Source organism: Calidris pugnax, unplaced genomic scaffold, assembly GCF_001431845.1.
Source record: "Calidris pugnax isolate Ruff unplaced genomic scaffold, ASM143184v1 scaffold34, whole genome shotgun sequence".
In the NCBI taxonomy this organism is placed as follows: domain Eukaryota; kingdom Metazoa; phylum Chordata; class Aves; order Charadriiformes; family Scolopacidae; genus Calidris; species Calidris pugnax.
In genome coordinates, this window is record NW_015090771.1 from 1,769,531 (window position 1) to 1,791,317 (window position 21,787).

At 38.6% G+C, this 21,787-nt stretch overlaps 1 protein-coding gene across 1 annotated transcript in view; it reads right to left on the reverse strand.

Moving 5' to 3' along the window:
- Positions 1-876: 876 nt before the first annotated feature.
- Positions 877-21,787, reverse strand: part of EIF4E (eukaryotic translation initiation factor 4E) — a 21,266-nt gene continuing 355 nt past the window's right edge. The window contains exons 2-7 of the mRNA XM_014940996.1: positions 12,713-12,819; positions 11,102-11,197; positions 8,971-9,034; positions 6,580-6,693; positions 3,939-4,078; positions 877-1,935 (exon numbers count right to left, since the gene is read on the reverse strand). Coding sequence (XP_014796482.1) covers positions 1,821-1,935; positions 3,939-4,078; positions 6,580-6,693; positions 8,971-9,034; positions 11,102-11,197; positions 12,713-12,819 — 636 coding nt within the window. The 3' untranslated portion in view covers positions 877-1,820. The remainder of the gene's footprint in view (positions 1,936-3,938; positions 4,079-6,579; positions 6,694-8,970; positions 9,035-11,101; positions 11,198-12,712; positions 12,820-21,787) is intronic.

Here is a 21,787-nt window from a genome sequence, read left to right on the forward strand (position 1 = left end):
CATATGTTTCTTACAGAATGTGCAAGTGTTCAAGTCTATCTTAGCACATAGAAACACTTCAGTGCCTTAGGCAGATTTAAAAGCCTGATTCAACTGAAGCTTCACTGTCACAGTGACTAAACTCATTTTAAGGAGTTATCACAAAGACCAAAACCCCAATAAGCATCTGCCTTTAAGTTTACCTGAAGAAAGGCTATGTAGCCCAGGCAAGATCTTAAAATACATTACACACTAAAAAGTAAGAAACTGGCAATAAAGTATTGATTTTGCTGCATGCTCTACCTTTTTGAAGAGTAGAAAGAAAAAGCCTCTCACGCTGTGCTCAAAACAAGAACTCCACAGCCTTCAAAATTTTCTCCCAGTCCTGCCAGTCAAGCAAACTCACAGCTCCCACAACAATTTTCAAGCCAATTAAAGTTCCATTTCATTGTAGACATACGTAATAGCAGACTATCTACATCCTCTCATACTTTTATTTTGTAGACATGTCTCTAGAGCGCTTTACTTGTACTTCATATAGCAATTAGATACTTTAAGTAGAATCACTCAAGTGCTTTTAGTGTAGTTCCTACCCAAAACTAGGTGTCTTTCTAAGTACTCTTGAATTTCTTGGCTGGCAGAAACCAAAGTCAAAAGAGAAACAACACAAGCCATGATCAATTAGACCAACCACTAAGAAAAAAACAGTAGCCACATCAATATAATTTCACTTTGATTTAGGGTGCTATCTAGTAGATTTATTAAAAGTTTCAACAGACTATAGCTCCAGACTTTATCTTTCTTGGAAGACACTACAACAGAAGCCACAGCAGAGACTGCCTCGTCACAAGAGGTACAAATACTTGCTGTATAGATGGAGAAATAAAAGGACAAATCTAGTTGTCTAAAAGACAATTCACTGTACACATTTTATTTACAGTTTTGTACACTGTCTTAATATGAATGGGACCGCTTTTCTACTTGAGCCATTTTAACCAAAGCAAAATAACCTAAGTAATACAAAGTGTTAAAATACAGCATAAGATACAAAAACAGACATACTATTTCTAGTAAGGAATGTAAATTATGGTGTTACATTAAAAAAAATCCACAATTATGTTTAGGAAATCACACAAACAGATCACTGACTTGACTGAAATGCATAAATTTGTAGCAAAGCTTTGATGTTACAAAAAACCAAAAAATTACCAAAGAATGCACAAAATTAATGTTTATTCCACCTTTGTCATATTCCCAGATTCTTCACCAAATGTTACATGAGCAAAAACAACTGAAATCAAAATATCACTAATGTTATCAAATAGGGAAAACAAATAAATTAATCTAGCAGCCATCAGCATAGGTTACAGCAAAGATGATGCTGTATAAAAAAATTGCTAGAAAACTGTATGCACCATACTCTTTTCCAAACCAGCAAAATGTTACTGCATACAATGCAAATGTAAAACAGAGTAATTTCCTGCAGGTACAGAAATGCAACTTTTCTGAATACTGTGGATAAACAATTATTTTTTTTTGTAATAGTAATGTTTCTACCAAGCTATTACAGAGTGGGCCAGGAAAACATGTATGGATTCGGGGGGTGAAGTGTACTAAAATTCTGATTGGTAATGGTTACTTCAGCCAAAATAGAAAAAAAAAAATTGAACACAGAAGTACAAGACAAAGGCGAATGAGACTTCTCACAAATCTTAGCAACACTTAGATGGAAATCAAATTTAAATGTAGTCCACTCTGCTTTTGAAGAGGCTTTGGTTCAGCTCCCAAATCTCGATTGCTTGACGCAGTCTCCTATGAAAGAATACTCAGAAGGTGTCTTCTTAAACAACAAATCTATTTTTAGTGGTGGAGCCGCTCTTAGTAGCTGTGTCTGCATGGGACTGATAACCAATCACTATCTTTGGAGGAAGTCCTAATCTTTCCTTGTATACTCTCCTGGAGAAAAGAAATAGAACAACAGTTTAAGCAAAGCACTTAGGAAGGAATTAGTAACAGGACACCTGCTTTTAACATCTGTTGACACCTGTATGAAAAATAGTTACCTATTAAGAAATAGTTTCTCAGGTATGAAAAAAGGACTCGAAACGGGATTTTTGCATCTAAAACCAGCTTATAGTTCTGTATGAGCAATGACTTACCATGTAAACCAGGAAAAGCTCTTGTGAAAAAATAATGAACAGGCCTAGATAAGACAATGACTTACCATGTGAACCAGGAAAAGCTCTTATCTAGGCCTGTTCATTATTTTTTCACAAATGCAGAACACAGGGGCTGCACTGCATTCATGTGAGTATCATTAATATCAGCAAGTTCTATTCCCACATACAGAAACACAACAGCTATGAAGAAGTCATGGTCCCTGATTCCCCAACTACTGAGATGATCAAGTCACCTGAACCAAATAAAACAGCAGTTACCTGGAACAGTCAGTTTTTACTGACCCTTCCCCACACCTCTCAGCTACACAGACTTGCTGTCTTTAACTACTGACAGAAAGCAGACCCCCACCCTCCCAATTCATTACGGTCCTGGTCACCGGCAGGCAGCCAGCAGGAGATTTCAGATTAATCAGCTTGGATCTTACACCCCGAGCCAGAAGCAGCAGCCCCCGCCTCACACACACACACAGTGTTCCTTGGCCCAGAGTGAGATGCCACTAATGGCTCTAGGCTCTCATGTGAGTATCATTAATATCAGCAAGTTCTATTCCCACATACAGAAACACAACAGCTATGAAGAAGTCATGGTCCCTGATTCCCCAACTACTGAGATGATCAAGTCACCTGAACCAAATAAAACAGCAGTTACCTGGAACAGTCAGTTTTTACTGACCCTTCCCCACACCTCTCAGCTACACAGACTTGCTGTCTTTAACTACTGACAGAAAGCAGACCCCCACCCTCCCAATTCATTACGGTCCTGGTCACCGGCAGGCAGCCAGCAGGAGATTTCAGATTAATCAGCTTGGATCTTACACCCCGAGCCAGAAGCAGCAGCCCCCGCCTCACACACACACACAGTGTTCCTTGGCCCAGAGTGAGATGCCACTAATGGCTCTAGGCTCCAAGCCTCTACTAAACCACAGGACAAGCCTGTTCAACTGCAGATTGTTAACAAAACTACATAAATTTGGTTTTTCAACTTACCCTAATCATAAAGGAGCAGATTACAGGACCATAGCTTACCCCAATTTTAGCTGGTCAATAGGAACTTCATGTATTGTCTTTGGAGTTACGGCAACATGACAGCAGGTAATCAGCATAACTTACCTTAGTCTTTGTGTCAGTTTGCAAAATACTAACTTTTTTTACAGTTATCTAGTGGAGTCATCCTAGCTTGTTAATTAACGGTTAATACCATTCTAAAAAATGCTCTCTGATGCATCCTTGACAGAGAAGATTCTGCCCCTCTACTCCCATCTCATGACATTCCACCAGCTCCAGGGCACCCAACATAAGGACATGGACCTCCTGAAGGAAGTCCAGAGGAGGGCCACAAAGATTGGCCTACTGTCTACTGTTACTGGCTACCCACCATCACAGACACTGCAACAGAACCTATGCTATCTACAGGTATTAAGCACAGACTGGCACCCTACAACAGAACCTATGCTATCTACAGGTATTAATTACAATGCCTCATTGTGAAGTGAGAGACATCTGCCAAGATTTGTGTCCATCTCTTCATTATTGCTAAACTACAGTGAAGGTAGTGCAGCAGTACAAACAATTTACTAACAGAAGCCTGTATAAAAAAATACACAGTAACGCAAATAACTTGTTTAACGGAAGCCTGTATTAAAAAAATACACAGTAACGCAAATAACTTGGCATTGAGTTAAACTTGGGATACAACTCTCCACAGGATGCATTCGCCTGAAGTGCATTCTCTACCAAGTCTGCATTTCATATATTCAAGACACCAATCACATTACTTACCCTATATGCGTAACAGCATCCCTGTTTTCACATTCAGTTGTCCATATTGCTATTTTATCACCCTTAGTTCTAACATTAACAACAGCACCACATACATCATCACTGTAGTCATCAAACGACTCCCCAATAAGGCACAGCAGCTACAAAACAAAGATTAACCATTAGAAATGGCAGTTCAAAGTCAGAATCTTGCTCCATAGGCAAACAGTGTACACCAAGAACTGAGGAATATTTCACAGTTTATAGCCACTTTCCATACAGCAATCATTTTCTCTTTACTTCTTGAAATTCCAAATGTTACAAGTGAATGCAAACCCAGTTGCAGTAGGGTATCTTTCTCCTAGCTTCAGTTTTCCATCTCTCTTCCTGTCCTAGAAGCTACAAGATCTGACACAGTTGATCATTTCTGCGGTGTAGCCCCCCACCCCAACCTCCCAATCCAAAGCCAGGTAAGAACTACAGGAATTCATTCTTTCTAAAGTGTGTTTAACACAGGTGGATAAATTTGAAATTTTAAGTGCTTAAATTCATTATCTAGGAAGAACCTGTGAAGAACTATTTGGGCAATATGTCAGCTATGTAAGGTCCAACTTCAATCCTGAAGTATCAGTTGCAAATCAGACTGCAACTTAAAAGAAAAGTGCTATCTAATGAAGTGTTACTTCCTATCAACACACACAGGAAGCTTCAGAGCTCCCACAGACTCTGGAGTGGGAACCATTCATCCTGAACAGTGTGTAACACAAGTGCAACACAACTGTACAAGTTACACAAACTTCTTTGCCCACAGATTTCTAATAGTGAAGCCTGGAATTGGCAAAGGTGGTAACACTTCAGGAACATCAGTTTGAATGCGGTCACATCCCTGTACAACATGCTAACTGTGAAAGTGATATTTAAAATCTTCAACTTGCAACTTGTAAAACAAGCAGTTTTCAGATATTCAAAACTTAGAATATTTTGTGGCTAAGACAGATTCATCTAGTCCAAGCTGAATTAAAAATCCTTCTGCACACTGAAGTAATAATCTCCAAATGGACACTTGTTTACTTCACTTGCACAGTATGTCAAATACACTGCCATTATATTAATTTTCCAGAATCACTTATAACATTTGGAAATTCACACTTGCAAATTTTTGCGCAAAGCAGGTCTTCCAGTACCCCTGAGAGCTGCAAGGGCTGACTTCATCAGGGAAATAAAACAAGGACAAAGCGTGCTAGTGAATAAATCAGGTGTAACTACACATACTTTAAATGTTACACCTAATTGCAGGCTGCACACATGCACTGAGTAATGAAAGCCAAAATGTTTATGTTTAAACCACACACAACATTCAAAATATTGATATGCCTCAGTACATATACAGGCAAAGATGACTACAACGCTTAACAAACAGAGTCAAGTACATTCTTCATGAATACTGCACAATAGGGGGGGAAAAAGTCTTCTCAGATGAAGTTTACTTTACAGTTACGGATTGTAAAGTTCATTAGATTATAAAAATTTGTTCCAAAGGGGAGTGATAAAGCGAGAGGGTCTGACTTGTTGGAGAAAGTTGGTCACAAATAATTACTGGAATGAGAAGTGACAGGGTTGGTTTAGAGCACATATTCCAGTCACCTGGGTATTTGGGCTCTGTGCCATTGCCTGCTGCTAAACAAAAGTAGAGCCCTCCAGCATTAACTCTGCACAGACTGTCTGCACATTTCCAATCCATATGTAATGGTTATTAAGAGTCAGCAGGACTCAGACAGACATCCAGGGGCAGAGGCCGAACGCACACAGCAAGATGTTTATTTACTCTTATAATGGTCATCATCCTTTCTTCAGAGATTAGAAAGATCCTAATAGCTCTGGCATTTTGGACATCTCTGCTTTGATCCTGAAGGCCATCTCTCCCTTTCAAAGGGGTGTGATTCTTCTTGCCTTTCACACAGGCAGGGAACAAGAGATGAGGGATTTGATAAGCTTGCTCTGCTCACGCCCCTAAAGCCCAGATCACATTAGGCTCTTCACAGCTTCTCCGAGTCACTTCATAGGACAGTTGTATCCTTTACTATAACACATTTACTGCAACCCAAATAATCTCTAGAAGTGTATTTACCATTCAAAAAAACTATTCCAAAAAGATAACAGCAATGGAAAAAAGCATTTTTATAGTGCACAGGAAGATTGTGCTATTACTTGCCGATCTTAGTGTTAAGTGCAAAAAGAACAAAATATCTGAAACTCATGTTTTAGCAAAACCAAAAGATGAAAACCATTCACTTATAAGCATATTTGTAAAACAAATTGTTACATTTAAGCAGTTAAATTTGGGAATCACATTCAAGACAGTATTCTTTTCCCAGTAGCTCAACAGCTTATTCTGTACATTCCACAGGAAAAGCTTAATCTGTCCTGTAGAATTCTCTCTACTGCTGTCCATTTTAAGAAAGTATTCAATAGAATACAGGTACATCGAGCACCAATATTGAAAAATCATGTTTAAAATACGGTCTGTCAATAAAAACCTACAGGACACCGTGCTGCCAGAAGTCAGGAGTCTAGCATTGCACACAGAAAGAACAAACCAGTTAAAATATTAAATATAAATGAAAGATTTTTGAGTCGCAATTTGTAAGGCCATAGTGCTTACTGTCTCTAGCCAGAAGCGATCAAGGTCACTTCGTCTCTGCTGTTTGTTTAGTGTAATTAGCCATCGGCCTCCTCGCTTGTTTTTTTCATCTTCCCACATGGGCTCAATCCCATCCTGCAAAGAACAGCCAGAAGTTAAATCAGATTTGACCTGTATTTTCCCTAAAGAATAACCAAAAGGCCAGTGATAACTGAGAAATAGCAACTTAAGAAAAAAGTGTATGGTTTAATATACATACCTGTCCAGAAATACTGTTCTAATACCCAAGTTCCAAAACAGCTTAAAAAGGGCACTTCCTCTAACGAATTTTTATTTCTACACAAGAATCACAGCCCTGGTGAAAGTCTTGGCTACAAAACATTACATAAAAAAACCTGTGGGAACAGGCAAAGTCAAACATCCACTTTGCCCCTGGTATGAAACCAGATAAAATTAGCAGCTACATCCTGGAGTCCTTATTTTAAGTCTTGGACTCACTGCAACATTGGCCAAGTGCTTTGCTTATGTATAAAGCTAACTTCACTGAAACAGACACCCTTGGCAGTCTATCTCAATGACTTCCTGCACACACAAGGTGACAATAAGAGGGTTTTAACTGCCAGTGCCACAAAAAAAAAAAAAAATAAAAAAATCAGCACACCATTTAGAAGCAAGTTGCATTCTGATTGATGCTTTACCAGTGACCCTGCACTGAATTCCTCAGGGGTGCACTGATCCAGCAGAGCAGCCAGCTGCCACTCCCACACCCACCAGCTACACTGCACTTCAGGAAAGGCAGTCATTAAAAAAAAGCAGGTAACTGTCTAGACAGAGAAATCTGGTTAAGAAATGTCTATTGCAAGCTGCACCACAGAACTTTGGCTGAAAACTAATTAAGTGTTCAACGTGCAGGATGGAGTGGTGTCAGCTCACTTTAAATTTAACACCCGCACTGACAGCTGCACAGCTCAAACTACTTCATCACCTTTAAGAGGAACTCTTACGAGGTCACGATTGAAGGACAGCAAGAGATTGCTCAAAAGCCTGGAACAGTTGCCAATTCTGTACCTGTTCCATGCATTTAAATAATTAAATTATTGCTGGTTAATATGCAAAAAAGACAGAATAGATATACAATGCCTAAAACACAATTTTAGGATTAAAGCAAAAAAATACAAGCATGATCCATAGACACCCTAACCTCTGAGGGGCCTACATCTTAAAATTTACTAACAAGGTTCCTCAGTCACCTAAAATAGTTCCCTTCCCAAACCCAAGGTTTACAAACTATGTACACAGTCTACAGAGGAGTCTCAGCCAGTACCTATTTTTTTTTTATACACAAAGCACCAGTACTTAGGGGGTTATTTAGATATTTGATTCCAGAAAGGAAGATGTATGTTAGAAGCACTTTGGAGAGGTTAGGATTTAATTTAGAGCTCCAGTTCAGATCTCCACTCCATCTGAGGCAGGATTTCACAGAATGATGGAATGGTTTGGATTTCAAGGGACCTTAAAGATCACCCAGTTCCAACCCCCTGCCCTGGGCAGGGACGCATCCCACCAGACCATTCTGCTCAAAGCCCCATCCAGCCTGGCCTTGAACCCCTCCAGGGATGGGGCATCCACAACTTCCCTGGGCAACCTGTTCCAGTCTCACCACCCTCAGACTAAAGAATTTCTTCCTAATGTCTAGTCTAGATCTACCCTCTTTCAGTTTGAAACCATTACCCTCATCCTATCACTACACTCCCTGACAGAGTCCCTCCCCATCTTTCCCATTAAGTACTGAAAGGCCAGGGTCTCCCTGGAGCCTTCTCTTCTCCAGGCTGAAGAGCCTTCTCTTCTCCAGGCTTCTCCAACTTCATCTACACTTTCTCATCAGCATTTCCTACACTTCCTCAGCATTAAGTGTCAGTGTTTGGTACAATTTTTATTTTATGGTTAAGTAATAGGGCATACTACCAGTGGTGTGAAAATTAATGATAGGAGCATTGTGCATCCAGCTAGTACTGCTCATAAATAATACCAAAGAACATCGCAGCCTGTCCCAGACCTCAGACATTTTCACTTATTTCATGTCACACCAAATGAAAGAGTTGGAAAAACTTTCATGTTTTATAAAATTATTGATATTTAATTAGTTACACAAGCATTTCAAACACAGAATGAAGACAAACATAGCAACAGATGAAAATGTACTGTCTGTGAAACGTATTAAAGCGCTTGCATTTTCAGAACTAGTGACAGCCTGATTTTCAGAGGGCATTATGTTTCAGGCTTCTTAAAAATTAACACCTTTATGACATTCCCAACCATGTTCCTGAACTGAACTATTTGGGCAGTGTGTTGCTTAGTCAGGAAACCATCCACCAACATCCATAACTGAAGAAAAAAGGTTAGCAAGCATACCTTAAAGAGCGAGTAGTCACAACCAGGCATTAAATTACTAGAGAGCTGGATATGGTTGTATAAACTATTGGAGGGAAAAAAGCAGGATTAAAAACTAAGCATTATTTTAAGGTACAAAACTCTTAAAAGAATTCAAGACAAATGACTGAATAAAATACAAAAATTAAAAAGCATTGAAGTTATTTCAGAAGCAACCCTATTTCCTAAGTATCTTTCAGCAGTATAAAAGCATGAGCTTTAAGATGTTCTGGGCTTAAAGAAGCAGAGCGGAAACTGGTTTATGAACAGTTGCTGGGTTCCTATTCAACAGTATTTTCCAGAAATACCAATGCTTCTTTTAAACTTAGTTCTAACAATATTAGAAACATAACACACTGAACTTTCATGGCAACAAGTTCTGTGTGCATGTGTATTCTGTACATATACATACATGGAATAAGGATAATTGTTTATATTTCTAAGGCTATTTGCCCTACTTTTTAAGAGAAATATTCAACCTTATTATTTAATATAATATTCTAGGGATAAAGGCTGTAGGCCCAGTAAATCAAATTCAAATAAGGACTCAAAAGGCAAGAAAGGATGATTGAAACAACAGTATTTAAAATATGTACTCTGAACTGAATTTACAGCTACGCAATTCAGAGAAAAAATATTAAGTACATACTGTCTCCTCTTCTAGCAGGAAGACAGATGGTTTTTTTCCCCCTGCACTGCTAAGGTCAGACTTCAGAAAAACGCCTGCACATACCACAGTAACCTGTAGTCCAAGACTAACATTTAGGCATGGTTCAGCACCAAAAATGAAATTAATTACCCTGATGTTCTAACAATTAGAAATAGGGCACAGGAATTTACAAAGCCAATTACAGATTTACCAGCTTCTCTCCTTTAAGTTTACCTTAACTGTAATATTTTCTCCCCAAAACACCATACCTATTTCCCACTCTGACCACACTGGAGGCATAACTTCTCAATTCCTTCTGACTAATTTTATGCCTTGCCTGCAGACATCTAGATTAAGCACTTCTTTTAATTGCCCAGACTATCTTGGTTATAGGAACTCAAAAAAACTTACCTTTCACTTTAATAGTGAGCTTCAAACATTTTACCCTCCCATCACATACCCCTAGAGAGTGCAAACTGCTGTTTGCTCAACCTTCAGTCAAACCCATAGCAGGAATGGGAAAGCTGGTTATGAGCATAGAATCCTATTTTCCTCCCTCTGATGACTGCACTGATAAATACTTTTTCAACATTTCATTTTTAGTATCTTTTTCCTTCCTTTTGGTGGTACCAGGTCACTGATGGGTCTCACTATTCCACTAAGAGACACCATCTCTCCCTTTGGACATGTTTTGATCACATCCAAAAGGGCAGGCGGATCAGATCCTACCACTCAATGTCGCATGAAACACTAAGGAGGATCAAATATATAATGCTTTATTTTTCACCCTCAATTTCATTCCACTTGCATTTTCTCCGTATTTCATCATTATAGCAGGCAAAATCTTCCAAGTAAGCCACCTGAATCTGACCAAAGCAAGTGTCTGGAAGGCACAGGCCTACCTCCAAAGGCTTTGCTCTTGCGGTTTGGGCCTAACTGCTTTCCCAGTCCTTCAACTTAGAATGAAGGTATTTTCTTCCGTAACCTCTAAGAAACTTTCAAGGATGCTTTTAATTTGCATTAACCTCTCAAGTACTACGCTCCAGATTCAGGCACTCTTGAACACTTGAAGTGAGCCAGATGTCTGAAAATTTAATCAACTAGCAAAATGTGGTGCTGAGGATGTGACAATCAGTTACAAGAATTTACAAATTCATGTTACTATGAGATAGCTACTGCACAGATACAATTTTCTACATGTATGTCACATACATATGAATATAAGCAGTGTTGCAGTGTTAAGAGCAAGACAATGTGCATTTTAAGTATGAAAAAACTCTCCAATCCCATTTTCACAAGGTTACATTCTAAAGAATGGGGTAGACCTCACCTCCAGTTTTGTAAACATTTCAGATTATACTCAAAAAATTGCAGTTAGAGTACTTTGTTTTTCTGACTTTACCATAAGCTTTGCCAACATATGCCAGGATAATTATGCAGATCAAAAAAAAAGTCTTTACTTACGCCCAAAAATCTTCAACAGTATCAAACTTTGAGATAAGACGAAGATTTGCTTGCCAAGTTTTGCTCTTGTCATTTTTAAAAAACCAGAGCGCCCATCTAAATGGAAACAAAATAAAATAATTGCATCTGGAAATTAAAGTATATTAAAAATACAATTCATCATTTGTATTGTTATATCCAAACTAACTGAAAACTTTAAGATATTATCAGCGTGGAAGTCAGTTTTCATCAATAAGCTACATGAGAAACTCAGTTCTCAAACCCAACTCTTTGCAGATCAACATTATTGGAGTTCCTACTACAAGAATCATGGCAGACTTGATCAATCTGTTTAGGTAAATATTTTAGACAGTTTTGGAACATTTCTAAGACTACAAGTCTCATATTTTTCTTCTTGCTGCCACTGCTACCCTGTAATCCCCTACCACAAATAACTGATTATGGTCTAAAACACCACCAGCCATTTAAACTAGAAGCACAGCTCCCTTTCCAGTAATTTCCTTGTAAAGGTTACAAAAGCTAATTATATCACTCCAAAAGCTATATATGACATGAAAGTTTCCCAAGCACTCACATGCTCGGAGAGCATAAATGTTAAAATGGAAACTGTGTTGAGCTTAAAGGCAACAGTCTTAAAAACTCCCACCAACTTCTACTGTTTCAAGTTTTTAAGTCTGCATATGTTTGACAAGACTAAATGAAAACTTTTCCATCCCATTTTCTTCATCTTTACCCCTACTGAGTACAAATCTCAACACATTATAAATTGAACCTTTCACACAAAGATGCTCCTTCTGGATCTAAAAAGCATCCTTTAAAATGCTGGGACAGGATACCTGATGAGGCATGTAATAGAACAGGCTTATTTTTCATTCTGATAGCTTCAGCGGTGTTGAAATCACTCAGGTTAGCACTAGAGTAGATTTATCTTCTCACAGAGGAGTACTTTTAAGTCTATTTGCTTTGAGACCTTTCCTACCATTTCAAACCTTGTTTTAAAAGTTTAGTGACACATTGGTACAAATGTGTGCATTTTCACTTTACAGGGTTTCTTCTGCTGTGCTTCCTGTAGCTAATGGAAACAATATACTGTAGACACAAACCACTCATGATCAAGTCTAATAAGCTCTTTGGCTGATGAACGCAGCTTTTACTGCTATCACTTCCAAGGAGCAGAAAAAAGTGGTATGATATGAAGCACAAGACTGATAGGAATTAAGAATGAGAATTCTTTACCACTGGCACCTTAATTGCCTGAAATACAAGGCAAAATGGAAGGTTTTCCAGTTCTGCTTGGCAACAACTCCATCTCAGTGAGAATCTCATAACACAGCAGACAAAAGCAACAAGAGCTCTGCTTGCCTCCAACTAAAAGCAAAGCCATGCTCTGTCCAATTACACGGATGCATTATGAAAATTTGCAAAGATTTTCCGCTTCTGTAACAACACCATATGAAAAGGCTCTAAATTCCAACAGGTTCAGATTCTATTTCCTCTGCAACCTCACTGCAAAAATCTTAAAAAAACACATAAGGTAAACAAGAGAGCTGTAAAGCCACAGGCATTCTTTTATCTTTGACAAAATTACAATCATACTTCTTTACTATTTACCTGTTTTGTAGTGGATGCTTAATATACTGTTCAGGGCTGGCAACCTCCTGACTAGGTGCTGGCTCGGTTTTCTCCTCTTCTGAAGGCTGAGGGTTGGGAGTGGTTTCCTGTTTGAAGAAAGGAGTTATTAGTCCATTCCTTCTCAATTTTTATTGAAGTAATTTAGTTCTTTGAAGTAACTTTAAGAAGGTAGAAGCTAAGAGTTCCTTTAGTTCATCCTGGATTAGGGGCCCAAATCACATCATGAAAATAACAGTCTGCATCCCTTTATACTTCAACATCTGAACAGGTCCTACAATAAATACTAACTGCAGAAATTCACATTCTGCTGTTCAGTGATTTGCTTCCTCTGTCATTTGTTTCCAGAACTGTTAACATATTTATCTTATTTTGAAACAGTTCTGAGAATTATTTCAGAAATACACAACACTCTACATTATCTAGAATACGCAAATCTAAAAATTAATTCCCAGAATAATAATTTCAGAAGGAATTTTTTTAAAAAACAGTTGCTGACGAGGTATCATTGGAAAAGATGGACAGGCCCTGTTTTTTTTAGAAGAATCTGTTATTACAATTATGAGATACACCTACAATTCTCAGGTCTGAAATCAGCTAGAGACCAAATAGTTATCTTTGTATTTGCAACATCACTACGAACAAAGCTTCAGGCACCTCACAGCAGATTTTAAACACATACCAGTTCTCAATTTTCAAACTAAAGTAAATGTAATTACACATGTTTGCCACAGATTAGACTGATTCCAACTATTATTTTTTCAAAGCTCTAGACACAGCGCTAGAGATGTCAAATATATAACACAAAGGAGCGAAATAATATATTCCCTTCGCATGCAAACCCCCTCCAGCTTGTCATTCAGTTTGAGAAGCCACTGTGTCAGGTTTGAAATTCTAATGTGTTCCTTCAAACCAGGGAACACAAAGCTTTATTGTGAGGCCAAGTGTCCCCGCCAGTTACCACCATCTCTCCCTAATCTGCAACCCTTACTAGAATGTTACAGAGACGAGGGATGAGGACTAGAGCTCATTCCCTACAGCTAACACAAAAATGCTGGTACAGCTGACCCCGAGAAAGAAAAAGCACTTCAATAACATAACTACAGCAGACCCAAAGACTCTAGACATGAAGAAAAAGCACTTCAATAACATAAACACACACTAACTACAGCAGACCCAAAGACTCTAGACATTCCTAAATGCAGAATATAAAAGTAGTACTTAAAAACCAACTTAAACTTTCTGATCTTAAAGAGAACAAAGAAATGTAGGGGTGGCTTAAGTAATGGTAAGTCAGCTAATTAATGGGACAGTTGACTCCAGGCTTTCATGTTCCTCAGTTTATCATCACCAAAGCTGCTGAAAAGTACAGTGGATTTGAAGTGATAACATAAACTAACACTGTCTAACCTTCACAGTCCCAGCTGCAAAACTCTTCTGAAAACACCTAAATATCTATCTTAATAGGGATTTTTCATTTTATTATCAATATATTTAACATTATTAAGCACGGTAGTTTTATTTCAGAGAAGTTACACCCTGACACTTGAAAATTCTTGTTTGCTTAACAAAAAAAAAATCTCTATTCAAAAGCTGATTTACATCATGTTTAAGAATACTTTTGTACATTCCCATGTCCACAGGGAAAGGGCTGAAATGCCAAGGCCTGACAGGGGTAGTGACAACTAAGAGATTGCTTTGATTTACACAGCACAAGGAGCAGGTAGTACAATTTCCTGCCTCTTGGTAAAACTAAATGCTTTCTGAAGATTCCCTAGTGGTGAACATCACTGACAAACCCACGGAAGCACAGTGTTGGACAATCTGTCAAATCTCCTTCAGTGTAACACTATAAAAAGCTAAACAGATCTTCAAAAAGCTTTGTAAATGCTTCAAATTCTCTCAAGAATAAAATTTCTAGTGTTAGCTCCATTTATCTTTAAGTTGATGGGATCAAATATACATCTTTCCTTTTCATCACAAACAAGAACCCCACAGAACAATACACAAAGGCTGTAAAATACACCAAAGAAGCATTTCAATATTTCTTTCCCCAAGATATTGTTTGTATTATACTACAAGAACTCAAGTACAGACAAGTACAATTTAAGTGTTGCCCATTCAAGGGCTTAAACTAGAAGAGTTAGAGATATTCCACGTGCAAACACAATACACATGTAAGGAAAATCTTGTTCATATTTGGAATTTAACTAAGCACTAGGTTTTGTGATAAAGCCTGTTTTCATTCACAATACTCTGCAGTTGTGACATCTAATACTTACAATTGATTTATTTACAAACACTAATACACTGAAGATTTTTACATCAAGTAAACTCACTCTTCACAAATATGGAGCATCTTCCAAAAATAATTTGAGAATCTCATTCATGTTTGCTCTGCAAATAGCTTTCAAGTATAAAGAGCTAATCCTAAAGTCTCCCTGGCCAGTCTTCCAGAAATATGACTATATAAAATGGAAGAATCAATACAAAACTACTAAGCACTTGCAGGGCTATGCCATTTCATAACTTCTAATACAAGACAACATCAGAAAGTATTTAGGTAGCACCTCCAGACAACTAAAAGAAGTGCCATGAGCCTCAACCCCTGCCCCGTATACCAATGGTCACCCTTCACATAACTATGTGAAACTCCATTTCTGGACAAAGAAAAAACATCTGACTCAGCACAAATATTTTAGTTAAGTCACCACAATAAGAAATCCCTCAAGATATTCTGACACCAAACCCAGCTTTAACAAAATTCAGATAAACCATTATTTCAAGCTCCTGTCCAAAAAGGAACAACTCACCTCCAAGTCCTGGGTAACTACAATCTTGACCCAAGATTATCCCATCGCCCTCAAAAACAAACTCAGCCAGAAGAGATTTTTTTTTTTCCTTTACACATGGAGGACAGGTACAGCTGTACACCTTTTTCCAAGGTTTGTTCATGTAAAGTTGGAGGCAGAGGTTTCTACTACAAAAAAGTTTTCTGTCTGGTTTCAGATAGAAGCCTAAAGCAGTTTCATTTCACTACCTTTTGTTTCCCACTTATATCAAAGGAAAGCAGAATAGGGACCATTTTCATTTTTGGCTTATTATTTATATTAGCTCCCATTTCTTTTCACCTTACCTTTATCTCACTGTTCTGACCACCAGGCTTAAGTATTTGTACAGCAAAGCACTTTTCATTATTAGTCAAATACAATGTATGTATTTTCACAAATTGGCAGTCAAATTCCATTTTGTGTATCCAGCCTCTTTCCAACTACAGAAATTCTACCCCAAACCACAAGCATGCAGGTTTTAGAAGATCAATTCATACTGAGTTCATAGGAAGTGATGTATACATTTTACCAATTCACACCTTGATATCTTGCAATTGCTACACTAGTAACTTACTGAAGTCAAGCTGTCTCCATGAGCAATTTCTGGATGGCTAAATTTAAAGTCCTTCATAATACTTTACTATTGCTCATATCTAATGCATTCTTTAACCTAAAATTGACTTTGCATCTACTATTAAACTAGGCCACCACCAGGTTTGCTGCTTTTAAATAGATGTAATAAAATAGGTAGCATTACCAGATAAACTGGAAAGCTTCATAGGGCCAATCCTGCTCCTCATACTCAAGACAGCACATAATTAAAAGTGACATTTATTCACTACCCACATGTTTTTTTTTGATGTAGGAATCAGCTTGCAGAAGTCCACGGAACATTTGCCTACTCAACATTTAATGACTGTGCATATCTGCACGTTTCTTGGATCCTGACACTTGCAGATTTAATTGGTGTTATTTATTCTTTCTCCACAGCACATAATGACCAACATATCAAAGGAAGGTGTGCGAGTCACTGGGACAGGAAACAAACAGCACTTACAGTAAAAACTGCTTAATCAGGTTTGTCTATTGAAGAGAACAACTAGCTTGACTGGGTTTTACCAAGTATTTTTAGGTGTAGCCAAGACCACATTCGTGTCATCTAATTGCCTACAGAAGATGTTCAGGAAGTCCAGTTCCTATGTCCCAGCTTCTATGTCCCAAAAGAATGTAACCTAGCACTACCACTCATTCTTGGTCAAAGTTAAGAGACTCAATCAGTGGAAGAGGCTTCAAAAGTCTTCTTGCATTGAACCAAAGTAAGTTCCATTTGAGAGTTTCCCCCTTCTTGTTTAGGGTTTCCAATGGATGAGAAAAGTGCACTTCCCAGTCTTCCCAGTTATCAGATGTCTAGGGGAAAAAGCATGTCAACTATCTGCTGGTCCTTATGTTTCTTGCAGGTAACTGCTACGGCATTACTATTCACAAAATCAAGAGCTTTATTTCAAAATATTCTGGACAAAAAAGGTATTAAAAGCCATTCACAAGCAAATATGTCATGTAAGAAAACAACGCAAATTATCATCTGATAGGCAATTCTGATCAATGGATGTAGAGGTAAAAATCTTATTTAGCACATGAAACACCAACTGGAAGTGAGGTACCAATAGCCACCTGTTACCAATTAGTGTTAACTAGCTTTTCAGACACCAGGGCAGAGAAAAATGTTCTAGGCATGCCATAACAAGGCCTAATACAGAGCAACTATCCTAACTGCATACATTATTACTTAGACCACCACAGATTTTTAGAAAGGCATCCACAATTAGTACACAAACACGGGACCCAATTTTAACTGAGTGACATCCCACCAAATTAGAACAGAAGTGCAAAACATACAGGAGGACAGGAACAGAAGACTAAAGTAGAAGGGTCACATGCTTCCTCCAGGGTCAGAGGGGCACACTGGGTTGTTTATTTTATTTTTTTTTTTAGGAAATATAATCTCTGGTTTTAAAAGACAATATTTACAGCCCTTTTGACTTCTGAAAAAATGGGTTACATACACTTGAAAGTACCCAGATTTTCAACATTTAATTCTGATGTTATGACTAGAATTAGCAAACAAGTTACAAGGTATATCAAAATACTTCATTTTTCCAGCTGCCTAAGCACACTGCCCCTGTGCTACTACCTCTCATCCCAGTCTGTACCTACAGCCCTGAAATCTACCCATGGGATAAGATGGCTTTCCACGTATAACATTGCTAGTTTTAAGACATTCAGACAAGAAAACAAAAAATTTCCCCCAAACCTCTGAGGAGAATGGTTCAGATGACTCAATGGACAAAACCCATCTATAACACCTTTAATCTTATCACACACTTCTACACAGACACAAAAGCACCTCAAATTACTGCAAGCATATTGAGCCACTCATACAACAAAGCACAGAAATTTACATCAGCTGCAAAACTAAGACATTCAATCTTCAGAAAAGATTTTAAAACAAAATTGTATAATGTACGGATGCCAAAAAAAATAAAGTCCTGGACATACCACTGCTATGCCCAGCTATTGTAAAGCATGTAATATATTGTAAAGCTTGTAATGTATACAAGCTACTCTGATAAACAGCACTGAACACACCAAAACTCAACCACTATTTGTAAGATTATTCATTTAAACAACTGTTCTGCACATTTGAAAAAACACTTCTAAGCAGTTACAATCTTTCTGCCTTACATTCCCTAAGTAAGAATCAAGGACAACTGCTGCTTTCAGGCAGCTAACAGGAAACTTGTGTTACACAGCACACTTGAATCTGGAGATCACACAGTACCTCCATAATGTGACCATTTTAAAGACGAATGGGTTTGGCGACTTTAAGAAATTACCGCTTTAAGTTTCTGGGCTAAAAATAGTCTCCCAAACCCTGAGTTTAGAATATTTCAAAAGCAAAAGACAATTGTTTGAGGAATAAGTCGCATTAATTCACTTTTAAAACCTGCATTTGTCTTTCACCATACAAATATCTACCAACATCCCTCATTTGATTCTCTCCTCTCCACCCCTCAAAATTCACACTGATCATTATAAAGCTGCAAAAAAGGGTCTCATTTTCTCATCAAAGTTTCTCATATACCTCCACACCTGCAGGTAGTATCAGTAAATGAAACAACCCAGTCTCATATACTATTTTTATGCATTACCTTGAAATAAGCATGACATTTTGTAGGCTTTGTGAAATGCAATTTAAAAAAAAAAATCCTTTCAGAAAAATGTTTCTCAAAAAATGTACAAGTTGCCCAACATCACCTTCCTCTTAAAGGACACTTTGTATTCAGTCAGAAATGTAATTTACAATTAGGAAGACAGTTTATGATAGACACTCTCAGTTATTAAACTGCATGCAAGATACATTTAGCTTGCATCGTTTCAGAAAAATGTAATGAGCAAGCAACCGTGTTCACAATACTACAGCTGAATACTACACTGTTTTCAGCCACAGCAGGTCACTGACTACATTGTAGCAGAAATATCTACTATAACAAGTCTAAAATTAATCATGGCCTGCAGTGAACTGAATTTGCATGCTATCAATAATACGAACAAAATACCTTTCAGCCTACCTTGAATTTTAGGAGCTATTTTGGAATTTCCCAAATTTCAAGGCCTTACACCACTAGGTTTGTAACCCCTTGAGATAACACTGTTTCAATTAAAGAAAGTTTCAAGTCTTACCTATTGATGATTAGCTGTTTAAACAAGCATTTTCCAAATTACACATAAGTGAAGTTTCACCTGTGTATCTTAAAATGTGGAGTTAAATTCATAGGAATTGCATTTGCATAAGTGTAATGATAACTGTCACGAAGAAAAAATAAATAAGAGAACCATAATGCACATTTCCAATTTAAATGATGAGGGATCAGATGCTCACCTGTAAGCTACTTCCACCGAATTTATATGCACCTAGAAGTTACAGGCTTCATGTGGCTACATTTTAGAGTCACCTTTGGTAAGCTACTGTTTACTAAAGCATTACTAATTGGTTTTGTTGTTGACTTTGTGGACTTTTGTACAGGGTTATCTGATCACATTTGATCCTCAAAGGCTACGATATGAGCACATTCTAATAGGACACATTTCTGCATATTCTCACAAATTAATCTAAAATAGTCTTAAAAGAGAAACAGTCTGGATAGCAGAAGAAAAAAGTTTTAACCTGTCAATGTTGCAGAGGTTTAAGTTTTCCCTGCAGTGGAAAAATAAACCACTATGCAACAGGTCTACATTTACTTAGAATAATCTTGCTTTTGGCAACTTCCACAGGACTCTTTACAGTACTCTAAACTCTCAGTATTCCTAAAGTTTCAAACATTTTTTTCAGCCTCTTAACAAGGCTTAAAATATATGTTACATTTGAGAGCATGGATGGAAGTACTAGATACATCACTGATTTTAGTAGAGGCCTATATTAAAAAAAAAAAAAGACACTCAGTAGTGTTTTGCACTTCCTAGGACACATTTTCACACTAGGAAAGCATCACAGGTGACATCTCCACAAACCTAGGTCCAGATTTTGAAGGTCAGCAACAGACAGGCTTCCCTATGATCATGAGGCAATCTAATCCCTAACCACACATACAATTAAATTGTTCAATTGAAAAGCACGTAGTATTTCTGCAACATTAGCATCTCTGACCTCGGTCACTAGGCAAGCCTAACTTTAAGCTTAGGTGGGAGAAGTGCAAGCCACCTAAAAGGACAATTAACAAAAAATCGATTATTTAAATAAATCTAAAAATAAGAAAACACAGCTGATTTTTATTTCCTAAAGTCAAACATACTTCAACTGTGGCAGAACATTTAACAGCAGCATTACTTAAAGTGTTGTGAACACTGCCCTGTCTTCCACTTTTACTGGCTCAGCACAACTGTTTGTCACTGCATGGTGAACTGGATCTGGGAAACAGCAAGGCAAAATCAATTGTTTATTTTTGGCTAAATTAGGCCCCAGATCTAGTTCAACATGCCTTTAGAGCCATTTCAGTTTCCAATGGCCATCAGTATTACAAATTATTTATCACAACCCCTGAACTCCACGGTCATCAAAAACCACTGTGCTGACAGGAAGCTCTCATCTTCAGACGTGTGGGCTATAGCCCAAAGAAGAACTCTGGAATGGGAAAACAGGTGTTTAACTCTGTGGCAGGAGAACATGGGAAGGGTGCTGCTGGTGGTCCAGCTCACTGTCTCAACAACTGACCTTCTTCCTGCTCAGAACTGCTACAGTCAAACAATTTATAAGTGCTGACCAATTTCAACCTCTTCCTTGTAAGTAAATGTGCAGGTCTTTTTGCTCATGGAAGAAAATCATAAGAGGAGGATCGGTGTCCCTTAGACAAAAGGGTAAAGTTATTCTTTATTTAAAAACAGTGATTTTCAAATTCAATCTCCTTTTGTCTAAATGTTACAAAGCCCCTCCAAAGTATGGACTGGCTGTTTATTCCCAGTTGGTAAGCAGCAGGAAACCAGCCTTCCTTAAGCTTCTCCTTTTCTTGAAACTGTCACACACAGTCCATTCCTCATGCTACACACGAGCATGTGGGATTAGAATAAAAACCAAACTTGGGCCACTTCCAGCTGCTCCAGTTCTTTATGGAAACACAGAAATGTTTATGAAATACATCATTGTGTCATAAATATAACTTAATATCTAGAAAAACAACAAAAAAGCACTTAATTGTAACGCAAACTACCAAAAAAGCGTGAATAAAAGTGTAATTTTGAGCCAGAAAGATGACATAAGCGGAAAAAGCGCGTTCCGTTGGCACCAGCCGCTCTCTCCGCTCCTTTCAGCCGCCGAACTCCCGAGCGGCCCCATCTGCCGCCCTACCCACGGCCCGCCGACGCCCGCGGGGCTCCCCCTTCTCACCGCCGGCCTCCAGACGGGCCCTTGGCCGCCCCCCCGCTCTCCGGCCGGCCGGGAAGAGCCGCCCCCCGGGTGCCCAGCGAGCCTACCCCTGCGGGCGGAAAGCAACATGGCCACCTCCACCGCGCCACATGCGCCCGGCGCGGCGAAAAGGCCTCCCGCCCGCCGCCCGCCACCGCTCCCCGCTGTTCCTCGCCGCCTCTTCCCGGACGCGGCGTTCCTCACCCTCCCACCGCAGCTCCGCGGGGGCGGCGGGACCGGCACCGGGTCGGGCCGGGCCGGGCGGCGGGG